Source organism: Erythrolamprus reginae, chromosome 7, assembly GCF_031021105.1.
Source record: "Erythrolamprus reginae isolate rEryReg1 chromosome 7, rEryReg1.hap1, whole genome shotgun sequence".
NCBI classification, from domain to species: Eukaryota; Metazoa; Chordata; class Lepidosauria; order Squamata; family Dipsadidae; genus Erythrolamprus; species Erythrolamprus reginae.
This window is the reverse complement of record NC_091956.1, coordinates 6,908,247-6,920,651: the sequence shown is the minus strand read 5'-3', so window position 1 is coordinate 6,920,651 and position 12,405 is coordinate 6,908,247. Positions and strand designations below refer to the sequence as shown.

General features: G+C 41.8%; 1 protein-coding gene across 1 annotated transcript in view; it reads right to left on the bottom strand.

Moving 5' to 3' along the window:
• Positions 1-1,516: 1,516 nt before the first annotated feature.
• The window catches only part of PPEF2 (protein phosphatase with EF-hand domain 2), a 30,872-nt gene continuing 19,983 nt past the window's right edge, over positions 1,517-12,405 (bottom strand). Inside the window, exons 12-17 of the mRNA XM_070756728.1 lie at positions 9,636-9,821; positions 8,116-8,261; positions 7,374-7,480; positions 5,692-5,861; positions 3,620-3,707; positions 1,517-1,719 (exon numbers count right to left, since the gene is read on the bottom strand). Of these exons, the coding sequence (XP_070612829.1) occupies positions 1,517-1,719; positions 3,620-3,707; positions 5,692-5,861; positions 7,374-7,480; positions 8,116-8,261; positions 9,636-9,821 (900 nt within the window). The remainder of the gene's footprint in view (positions 1,720-3,619; positions 3,708-5,691; positions 5,862-7,373; positions 7,481-8,115; positions 8,262-9,635; positions 9,822-12,405) is intronic.

Here is a 12,405-nt window from a genome sequence, read left to right as displayed (position 1 = left end):
TGTCATCTCTGTACCGCAACGGCTCCTCCTCTGACCTGCTGTTGATTCACCAACATACAGTCCCAATATTGCAGAATATACAGCTTCATGCTACATAACTCAGATCCATTTCGTGCTGAATAAATTAAATTATTAATGCATCTTAAATAGAAAACCATCTTTAGATAAACATTTACTCCAAAAGGTTTTATTAAAATAAATTTGATAAAAATTTTAAAAATCCAATTTAAAATTTTAAAAACCTGATTAAAAAAGAAAAGTATTGATTTTTATTCACTCTGGTTTTAAGGCAATTACAAGAACTCTGTATTTGGACAGCTACAGGCAAATGAATCCCCATGTTATTCCCCCCCCCCCTCCACCGAGGTCTTGCAAACCATACCTAAGTAAGTCTTTCTTAGAGCAAAAACAACTCAGGATTGCTCTGGTATTCGCCAAAGTGACAACATCGACTTGACAGCACATTTGTACAAAATGTTTCTGATCGTTACCGATTTGCCAAAATGATTTTGGGATGGTTTAATGAACCCTACATTGAGCAGGGGGTTGGACCCAATGACTCTGGAGGTCCCTTCCAACTATGATTCTATGAACAACAGTCAACAATATTTTTTCCCTACTGGAAGAACTTGGGTGGATGATGAAAGATTGAATTAGAAACATAGAAGACTGACGGCAGAAAAAGACCTCATGATCCATCTAATCTGCCCTTATACTGTACTATTATTGTATTTTATCTTAGGATGGATATATGTTTATCCCAGGCATGTTTAAATTCAGTTACTGTGGATTTACCAACCACAGTTAATCTCCTTCAGTTTAATAACCTATTTAAAATATAAGATCCAAAAGGCGACTAAAGAGAAAGAAGACTTAAATTAATGAAGATTGGAACCTGAGCTTATGACTGGAATGAAAAACTATTTTTGAAATTTAGATGAGCAATAACGGTTAGAACCCAGTTTCTACTATTCTGTGTTAATGCCTCTGTACGATGGTTTTGAAAAATAAATCTATACTATAGCAGTTTTGGAAAAATCTCGAAGCATCTGACAAATCAACCTGTAAATGAAATAGTCTTGAAACTATTTTAAACCTTTTGATAATGTATTAATCAGCCAAACTTGGCAATGATAGCATAAAGGTTTTTTTTAATTAGACCCACGTTGAAGCTGTAACAAGAAAGAAAATGTCCGGTCATTGGATAGCGTTGATAAAACTTTCTTTGTATTACGCTTTAAAATGGAATAAAGACTAAAAACAATGCAGCTTTGATCATGAGCATTTGAATTTTCTCAAGCACTAAAAAAAATATAAATGCTTCAATGCTTGAAAGTTACTAAGGGAAATTTTTTTCCAGCTTTTTTTTTTTCCTGTTGAATTTAAGAAAAGTAAAAATGGTTCCTTGGGTAGGAGTAAATAAGTCACAACTTGGAGGGAGGTTTTTGGAGTAAATGATGAGTACAGAATTAGCAGCCTTGTTTTGAGACAGCAGGTTTTACCCAACCAGTCCAGTTTATGGCGGCTTTGATTCTCCCCCGGAAACTGGTTGTTTGACCAGGCGGAAAGCCTCGAGGAATTCGTTGAAGTCGATTTTTCCATCCTTGTTGAAATCAATGCTGCGGGCCAAGTCACGGATGTTTTCATCGGAGATATCAATATTCATATGGGAACTGAACAGCTTCCAAATTTGATTGAACTCTTCGAGACAAATGAATCCTGCAGGACCGAGAGCAAAGGACACAATCTTTATTGGAGTGGGAAAGTCAGAAATAACAACAATAGCACTTCTATGTCTCCAATTATATGATTTTTTAAAAGAGTTCTGCTCTTTAGATGTACAGTGGTACCTCTACCTAAGAACACCTCTGCTTACGAACTTTTCCAGATAAGAACCATGTGTTCAAGATTTTTTTGCCTCTTCTCACAAACCATTTTCCACTTACAAACCCGAGCCTCCAAAACTAACCGGAAAAGGCAAAAAATATGACTTCAGTAACCGAGTTGTCGAAGCGTGGAACTCATTACCAGACTCCATAGTGTCATCCCCAAACCCCCAACACTTTACCCTTAGATTATCTACGGTTGACCTCTCCAGATTCCTAAGAGGTCAGTAAGGGGCGAGTACAAGTGCACTAGAGTGCCTTCCATCCCCTCTCCTATTGCTCTCCTATATCTCCTATACCTTTCTTCTATTCCTATATTTCTTCTTCTATTCTTTCATTGATATGTTCTATTCCTATAACTTCTCTTCTATTCTTTCATAGATATATTTTACTATGAGTATCTCCTCTATAACCTTCATCATGTATTTTATTATGTGCGTGTATATCACATATTTTTTGCTGATACATACAGAATATAGTTGTCGGCTATGAATAAATTAACTGCCTTGAAATGGCCCTGGGTTGGGCCTAGAGGCAAAAAGGAGCTGTGACGTTCCTTCAATATACCAGGGTGATCCAACATAAAAAAATCCCCATATATATATATATATTCGTGTTTGCCCTAGAACAGTGATGGCGAACCTATGACACGCGTGTCAGCACTGACACGCGTAGCCATTTTCAGTGACATGCGGCCGCCGGAGAAACTTTCGGAGAGTTACGTTTCATCCTCGGCTCCTACACGGCCAGGTGCAGTAGCCGAGGATAAAAAAATTGCTGTAGTGTAGACTATAGACTAGTGACTCTGTGCCGGAGGTCTGAACAGCAGAGCTCCGGCACAGAGTGTCTAGGCCTGGGACTTCCGCTAGGCCGAACTTCTGGCTGACGCAGCAGGGAGCAGCGGAACGCCGTGGGGGACGCATATCTGAGGTCCTGTGATTGCTGTCTGGAGGTCCTGTGATCGCTGTCTGGAGGTCCTGTTGCTGGACTGCCACAGGTTCGCCATCACTGGAAGAATTCCCCCTCACCCTCACTTATCTTAGTAAATGGCACCCCACACAAGTTAAATAACAGCAAGACCAACAAAAGAAACCAACTGACAGATTAACAAAGAAGTCACTAAGCAGGTAAGTTAAATAATTGTACACATTTGTTATTTAAACCATAAATATCACAAAATTATGTTTTTTTTCTCAAGGTGACACACCACCCGAGTTATGCTCGGTTTTTTGGCGAATTTTGACACACCAAGCTCAAAAGGTTGCCCATCACTGCCCTAGAACAAGGACAGAAACACTAGCCTGAAGATGACGAGTGGGACCTTGTTGAAACGTCGCCAGAAATGTCCAAATCCTATACGGGAAGAAACCCGAATATACCAAGACCATCATACCTGTACCCGTGAAAATCTATGAAAACATATATATATATATTTGTTTTCGTAGATTTTCACAGGTATATGTATGTAGATTGTATGTAGATTTACAGCAGCACGAAGCTTAAAACTTCAGCCTGATGATGGTGAATGTGATTTCACCGAAACGTCGCATAGACACTCAAAATGTTACACGGGGCAAAACCCGAACTCAGAATGAATAAATAAAAAATGCCGGGATAGAAGTTAATATTATTGTACCTTCCACATGTATATGAAACTGTAACCCTTGGCTTTGTACACGAATAATCACTTTGGCTATTTAAAAAAAGGAAATCAGATCATAAAAGGAACTTACCTGAACAATCGGTGTCAATTAGGTTGAAGATCGTCTCCAGATTGGATAAGTTTCGGTAAATGCTTTCCAGCAAACTCGACTGAAGCCGCTGAAAGAAACAAGGCAAAAATCCCTTAAATCTGTTTACAAAACATAGCTAGGATTAGTCAAATATGCATAACATGGGACAAATATATGACCTTGAAAATATATTTACCGCATTTTTGGAGTATAAGACGCACCTTTCCCACCCACCCTCGAAAAGAGGCTGAAAATTCGAAGCTTTTTTCCCCCCATCCTTAACTAGGTGCTAACAATTTTCCCAGCTCTTATCTTGCAGGTTCTTTCATTGTTACTGTCTGCAAAGAATGTTTTTCAAGCTCTAAGCCTAGAGGTTTTTTCATTACTCTAAATTGCTCCAAGTAAGTTTCTTTCCAGTACCTTAACCAAATACTAACTATGTTCCCAGGTCTTACAGCTTGCAAGCTCTCATTGTTACTCTCTGCTGAGAATGTTTTCCAAGCCCTGTTTTTGCAGGTTTTTTTCCTCATTGCTCTAATTTGCTCCAAATTTTCTTTCCAACCCTAACCAGGTGCTAATAATGTTCCCAGCTCTTGCCCACTTGCAAGCTCTTTCACTGTTACTCTCTGTGAACAATGTTTTCCAAACCCTGTCGTTGTAGGATTTTTTTATTGTTCTACTAGCTCCGAATGTTTCTTTCCAGCCCTAACCAGGTGCTAACAATGTTCCCAGCTCTTACTGGCTTGCAAGATCTTTTATTGTTAGTCTCTATGAAGAATGTTTTCCAAGCCCCAAGTCTTTGCAGTTTTTTTCATTGCTCTACTTGCTACTGCTGTTGAGCTAAGTTTCACCTAATAATCTGAACCTGTACATTTGGTTTTATTTGCCCAACTGTAGAACAGTGGTTCTCAGCTTGGGGTCGGGACCCCTTTGGGGGTCGAATGACCATTTCACAAGGGTCACCTAAGACCGTGGGGAAAGACAAATTTCCCCTGGTGTTAGGAACTAAAGCTTCTATTCTGGGGCCTCGGAGCATATTTTTACAATCCAACCAATCAGGCGTTTACAGTGGGGGTGTCCCTCTGACCTTCCTGCCAATCAGTGCACCAGTTGCGGCCCTATTTGGACCGGGACTCACTGCTCACAGTCACTCATGCCCTCATCACCTCGAGGTTCAACTACTGTAATGCTCTCTACATGGGGCTACCTTTGAAAAGTGTTCGGAAACTTCAGATCGTGCAGAATGCAGCTGCGAGAGCAATCATGGGCTTCCCTAAGTATGCCCATGTTACACCAACACTCCACAGTCTGCATTGGTTGCCGATCAATTTCCGGTCACAATTCAAAGTGTTGGTTATGACCTTTAAAGCCCTTCATGGCATCGGACCAGAATATCTCCGAGACCGCCTTCTGCCGCACGAATCCGAGCGACCGATTAGGTCCCACAGAGTTGGCCTTCTCCGGGTCCCGTCAACTAAACAAAGTCAGTTGGCGGGCCCCAGGGGAAGAGCCTTCTCTGTGGCGGCCCTGACTCTCTGGAACCAGCTCCCCCCAGAGATTAGAACTGCCCCTACCCTCCTCGCCTTTCGCAAACTCCTTAAAACCCACCTTTGTCGTCAGGCATGGGGGAACTGAGATATCTCCCCCGGGCCTATACAATTTATGTATAGTATGCTTGTGTGTATGTCTGTTTAATAATGGGTTTTTTTTTTAATATTTTAAATTGTAAATTATTAGATTTGTTATAAACTGTTTTTTATTGTGTTGTGAGCCGCCCCGAGTCTACGGAAAGGGGCGGCATACAAATCTAATAAATAAATAAATCAGCTTAAAGCACTGCTGAGAGAATTGGTGTTAGACTTATGGCTGGGGGTCACCACAACACGAGGAACTGTATTAAGAGGTTCGCTGCATTAGAACGGTTGAGAGCCACTGCTGTAGAAGGATAGCATGACTATTGAGGTCTTTGAGGAGTTGGGCGGCATATAAATCAGATTAATAAATAAATAAATATTTACTCCATGGTGCTGGTTCTCTTCATCCCCAGACACCCTCTAGTCTACCTGCGTTACCTCTTGGGCTGTAGATTTCTCTTCTGTCACGATGTCTTTGAGCCACATCTTGTAGTCCACTTTTCCATTGATCAGCTGCGTTATCAGATGTGGCCTCAACATCCGCCATGGCAATCCCAGCTGGATGACCGACTCAATAGCCTTTGCCCAATCATTTACACTGATGAGGCCTAGGAAAACACAAAATTAAAGGGTTCCAGGATGACTTGTTGAAGGACCAAACGTTACGTTAGTCCTTGAGCTATGACCATAATGGAGCCTGGTTTTGGCAGGCATTAGGGCAGTGGTAGCGAACCTTATTTTCCTTGAGTGCCGAAAGCATGTGCGCACATGTTATCGTGCATGTGGGAGTGCCCACACTCATAGTTCAATGCCTGGGGAGGGTGAAAATAGCTCTCCCCCCCTGTTCTGCCGGGCTCTCTGGTAGGAGCCTCCCGAAAATTCAAGGGTACAAATTTCAGACACACACACGTTTGAAAATTCAAAACAATGTTCTTTATCACAGAATTCAAAATAAACTAAGCACTCTTTTTCTATTGCAAAGAGCACTCGTCCCAAAACAACCGGGCAGTCTGTACAATTTCCCTTAAGAAGTCATTAAATACTTAGCTAGAAGCTGTGAAGAAACTTCACACCCCTTCTTCTTCCAACGAAGTGAGACACACACTGCTCTGCTTTGGTTTCAAAGGCGTGAAAAATCAACAAACAAAGTCCAGAAAACAGCAACACACGATTCCTGAAGAACTGCGATCAGATACTCTTTCACAACGGCCAAACCCACACGCTGCTATTTATAGCAGCAGCCCTAATTACTGGAGCCCCACCCAACCACAGGTGGCCTCATTTTCTCTTGTAATAATCCTTCAGTTGTTGTCTCCTATGCATCACTCTACGCATGCGTGGATGTGTCATTAATTCTTGTTCAGGATCCAAGGATGATACAGATGATTGATCTCCTCCTGGGCTGTCTGCCAAACTCCCCTCTTCTCTGTCACTCATGCTTCCTTGGTCAGAGGAGGCTTCATTGGCAGATTCTATCAGGAGCAAAACAGGCCAGAGCTAACCACAACATCCCCGAGGCCATCTGGAGGTCAGAAAGGGCCTGTTTCTCAACTTCTGATGGGCCCAGTAGACTTACTTACTTACTTACTTACTTACTTACTTACTTACTTACTTACTTACTTACTTACTTACTTACTTATTGGATTTGTATGCCGCCCCTCTCCGCAGACTCGGGGCGGCTAACAACAATGATAAAAAACAACATGTAACAATCCGATATAATAAAACAACTAAAAACCCTTCTTATAAAAACCAAACATACACACAAACATACCATACATAACCTGTAATGGCCTAGGGGAAAGAATAACCTAACTCCCCCATGCCTGGCGACAAAGGTGGGTCTTGAGTAATTTGCGAAAGACAAGGAGGGTGGGGGCCATTCTAATCTCTGAGGGGAGTTGATTCCAGAGGGCCGAGGCCGCCACAGAGAAGGCTCTTCCCTTGGGGCCTGCCAAATGACATTGTTTGGTCGATGGGACCCGGAGAAGGCCAACTCTGTGGGACCTTATCGGCCGCTGGGATTCGTGCAGTAGAAGACTTGTGTTTCACCCTCCCATCTTGACTTTCTGACCACATTCATTCCCTGTCCAAAAACCCCCTTTCTTTCTTAGCCTCACCTGTGTTCTTCTTATCGAAGCCCCTGAATGCTGCAATGAGGTCCGACCTGTGAGCAAACAATTGCTCCTTTAAAATTTGGTACGCTGACTCCTCCACTCGGCTGACCCTGGGGGAGAAAGAGAAATTCCCGCCACGTGAAATTGCCCGAGAACCAAAAACATCCAGTCTGTGCTCTAGCTTTGAGAGACTGAACATAGAACAGAATTGTTCACTGAAATAAATCAGATGGATTTATTTTTAAAAAATTCCCTTGAATTATTTAATTTTCTCTACAGATAGTTCTCAACTTATGCTGGTCACTTAGTCCTAAAAAGGGTCCTTTCTGATCTGAGCTAAGCATTCCCAAACCACGAAGCAGATTCCTTGTTCCGACAAAAAAAACCTTTTTTATTAAGTTGCTGTGAATTCTTCTCATTCACATCCAACAAAGTCTTTCAAGAGAGCATTTACACGCAGTGATTCTCAACCTTTTCTAATGCTGCGACCCCTTAATACAATTCCTCACGTAGTGGTGACTCCCAACCATACGTCTAGCACCAATTCTCCCCACAGAGTTTTAAGCTGATTGGCAGGAAGGTCAGAGGGACACCCCCACTGTAAACGCCTTATTGGTCAGATTATAAAAGTTTGTTCCAAGGCGCCAGAATAGAATCTTTATTTCCTAACACCATGGAAAATTTGTCTTTTCCCATACTCTTAGGTGACCTCTGTGAAACGGTTGTTCGTCCCCCAAAGACTGACCTTTGCGTTATGTTCATTTGGCGGGAGGCTCCTTTGGTGGTTTGAAACTGGACAAAATGGGGGATGAGGTTAGGTCCCAATTTGACGTAGGCGCCACGGTTACTGCCTGGTGAATAATAGTTTGATGCCGAAAATATGGTGATGACCTTGTCAAGACAAAACAAGAGTACAACAGTTCCCATGTAAAAGTCTCCAAAAACCACGTGTTCGTCTTTGCTTTGCCTTAATCCACATCGGTAAGGGCACAAAGCTCAGTGGTTAAAATTTGTCAGCTGGAAAGTTGAAAAGCTCCGGTTTGAGACCTGGGCTTCACGTGACGGGCAGCGCTCCCGTGCCTAACCCTAAGTCAGTGATAGCGAACCTTTTTTGGTTCAGGTGCCTGTGCGCATAATCTCCCCCCATCCCCATGCATACGCTCAGGCCTCACTGAATCCTGGGACGATGAAAAACAAACGTCTGAATGGGCAAACCGGAAGTTTGGAAAAATGGACTGCTAGTTTGCCCGCTGTGCTGTTTTTTGCACTCCAGAGCCCTCAGGAAAGTTTCCTAAAGCCCCAGAGTACAAAAAATTGCAAATGGGCAAACTGGAAGTCCGTTTTCCGAATTTACGGTTTTCCCGTTCAGCTGGTTTTTTCCACTCCAGGCCTTCAGGGAAACTGAAGGTCAAAACAGCCCTCCCAAGGCTGGAAATCATCTACTTGTATAAGCATGCAAGCTGGAGGTGACAGGGCAATGATGGTGAATCTATAAACCCCTGTCCTGGGCTTGCCAGAGATCATCCATCAACGCGACCAAAGCAGTTTCCATACTGTAGCCGGGCCTGAACCCTGACTGCTGAAGGCCTAGATAATCGGCTTCTTCCAAGGACCACTGGAGCTGGAGCACCACCACCTTCTCAATAACCTTCCCCATAAAGGGAAGGTTGGAGACTGGACGATAGTTGTTGAGAATGGCTGGGTCCAGGGAAGGCTTCTTGAGGAGGGGGCGCACAAGTGCCTCCTTGTAGGGAGCCGGAAAGGACCCCCTCCCCAGAGAAGCGTTGACAATCTCCTGGACCCAGCTCCGTGTCATCTCCCTGCTGGCCGAAACCAGCCAGGAGGGACACGGATCCAGTAAACAGGTGGCGGAACTCACAGCTCCAATGGCCTGGTCCACTTCATCAGGTGTCACCAGATCAAGATTTATTTGATTCAAATTTTTTTTATACCGCGCTTCTACTTAGACTCAGGGTGGCTTACAACATTTTAGCAATAGCACTTTTTAACAGAGCCAACATATTGCCCCCACAATCCGGGTCCTCATTTTACCCACCTCGGAAGGATGGAAGGCTGAGTCAACCTGGGGCCAGTGATGAGATTTGAACCGCTGGCCTGCAGATCTACAGTCAGCTTTAGTGGCCTGCAGTACTATACTCTACCCACGGTGCCACCTTGGCTCTTATTGGTATCCAGAGCTTTTTGCTGATTAACCTGCACCTCTACATCAAAGTCAGCACCCTATACCTCTGATCCTCCCCTTACCTTCCGATGATGGTCGACGTCATAACCTTCTGGCTTACATTCATGAGAGCGGATGATGAACTGCAATTGGTGTTTCCGTAAAAAGTTATCCGTCACATCAGGTCCGAAGTAACAACCTCCACCCCTTTCGATATTCTCTGTGCATCCAGGTTTGGGATCAGGGTCACTCCATAAAATATCTATCACCTACCAGCAAAGTCACAGACAGGAGGTCTGTATGGAAGTCAGCAAGGAATATAACAACACCTTCTATCAAGCAAAGTGTTAGTATATAGAACGTAAGCTACTTGGGTGTTGACATACAGTAGCTAACTATGTTAATTTGTATAAATGTAAACACTGTACCTTTAAGGAAATATTACTGGTTGACCATAAGAGGGCGCCAACACTGTTCCCTTTGGGGCGGAGTTACTTTGTTAGAGATATATTTGCTGTGAGCTGTATTCTTGCTGTGTGCATGGTTTGTAAACTATTGTAGTATTATATTATTCATTCTGTATATTTGTAAATAATAATATTGTTGTATATACATTGTCTGGCTAACCCATATTTCCTACACCACAACAATTCTGCTTAATGTGTGTTGAACATTTCGTACCGAGAGATACTAAAATAAGGTCAATGGGGAAGACAGATTGACTTAATAATTGGGTTACTAACTTCCCAACTGCAATGACTCACTTAACAACCAAGGCTAGAAAGGTAGTAAAACATGACAACACTCACTTAACAAATGCCTCACTTAAGAACAGAAATTGGGGTTGTAAGTCGAGGACTTTGATCCACCCATCAGGACATTTTCCTCCCGTGTAAAGAGGTTGTTTCAACTTATTAGAAAAAGAACTTTTAAAAAAAGATTACCTACTCTTAGTAGTGGTTGTACATGCAGAACCAGGACCATTTGCTAAGTTGATTTATTGCTCTTGCCTCTTTACAAGAAACTACCATATTTTTCAGAGTATAAGATGCACCTTTTTCCTCCCTAAAAGAGGCTGATAATTTGGGTGTGTATTATACTCTGAATATAGCTTTTTTTCCCCAGCCCTAGGTAGCTGCTAACGATCTTTCCAGCTCTTATCTTGCAGGCTCTTTCATTGTTTCTCTCTGCAAAGAATGTTTTCTAAGCCCTAAGTCTTTGCAGGTTTTTTTCCCATTGGTCTAACTTGCTCCAGATGTTTCTTCCCAGCCCTAACCAGGTGCTAACAATGTTCCCGGTTCTTACTGGCTTGCAAGTTCTTTCGTTGTTACTCTCTGCAAAGAATGTTTTCCAAGCCCTAAGTATTTGCAGGTTATTTTTTCATTGGTCTAATTTGCTCCAAATGTTTATTTCCAGCCCTAACCAGTTGCTAACGATGTTCCCAGCTCTTACCGGCAAGTTCTTTCACTCTTACTCTCTGCAAATAATGTTTTCTAAGCTCTAAGTCTTTGCAAGGGTTTTTTTATTGCTCTACTTGCTCTGAATGTTTCTTTCCAGGTGCTAATGATGTTCCCAGCTCTTACTGGCTTGTAAGCTCTTTCATTGTTACTCTCTCCAAATAATTCTTTTTTTAAAAGCCCTAACCAGGGGATAAAATAATGTGCTGAAGCTGACCAGACTAAGGACGCTAGCCAGATAAATATCTGATATCTTTTCCCTGTTTTCCTCCCCCAAAACTAAGGTGTGTTTCTTATACTCCAGTGCATCTTATACTCTGAAAAACTTCCAACAGGTGTGGTTGGTAAATCCACAGTAACTGAATTTAAACATGCCTGGTATAAATATATATCCATCCTAAGATAAAATGCAGGAAATAGTATAAGGACAGACTAGATGGACCATGAGGTCTTTTTCTGCAGTCAATCTTCTATGTTTCTAACCTGGAGGTCTATAAGGGCATGTGTGTGATTTACGGACTTTATCTAAAGGAAGAATGTTAATGTTAATTAGCTCTGCCTCTCGGCTGTTGTGTGTTTGTTATCTCCTGGCCAATTTGAGTGGGTCCTCTGCCAACGTGAACTGAAAAATGTGCTCCTGTCTGTACAAAGCATCTTTTTTTGTTGTTAATTATTTTTATTAAATTTTATTACAACAAACAAAAAAATACTTAAAAGAAAACGTGCCCAACACCAATAAAAACCCCACCACCATTTAGGGGGTTAAATTATTTGCAATAAGTTTCGATTTCTTCCTTAGCTCCGGTTTACATTTCTTTACATACAAAAAGTGATTGGAATTTATTTTTCACATTGTCGTCATAAATTCTACTTAAGATATAATTTTTCACCTTATTCCATCATGCCATCAGCTTCTCCAATTTATTTTCATCAAAGGTATTTAATCTTATTTCCAAAATTTCGACGTGGATGTGGTCCACCATGTACCAGTGCCAATTCTGGATTGTCCATTTATTGCTATCCTTCCACCCTAATACCACTACTGCTTGAGCGCTTTCCAAAGCTGCTGTTTTGATTTCTTTAAATTCTCGTATTTCCCCATATTTAACTAGTATTGCTAATTCTTTTGTAATTATCCAATTAATGTTTAGCATATTATTTATTTCATTCTGTACTTCCTTCCAAATTTTTGAACTTCAACACATTCCCAGAGCATATGCATAAAAACTCCTTTTATTTGGCAACCATGCCAGCAATTTCCTTTCCCTTTCCTCTGGAAGTGTGCTAGTTTTACTGGCATGAAATACCATTTATGTAAAATTACAAAGCATCTTTAACTATATATAAGTGTTTGAACCGAATCCTTTGCTCGTGAGGGCTTCTTTGTTCTGATCCA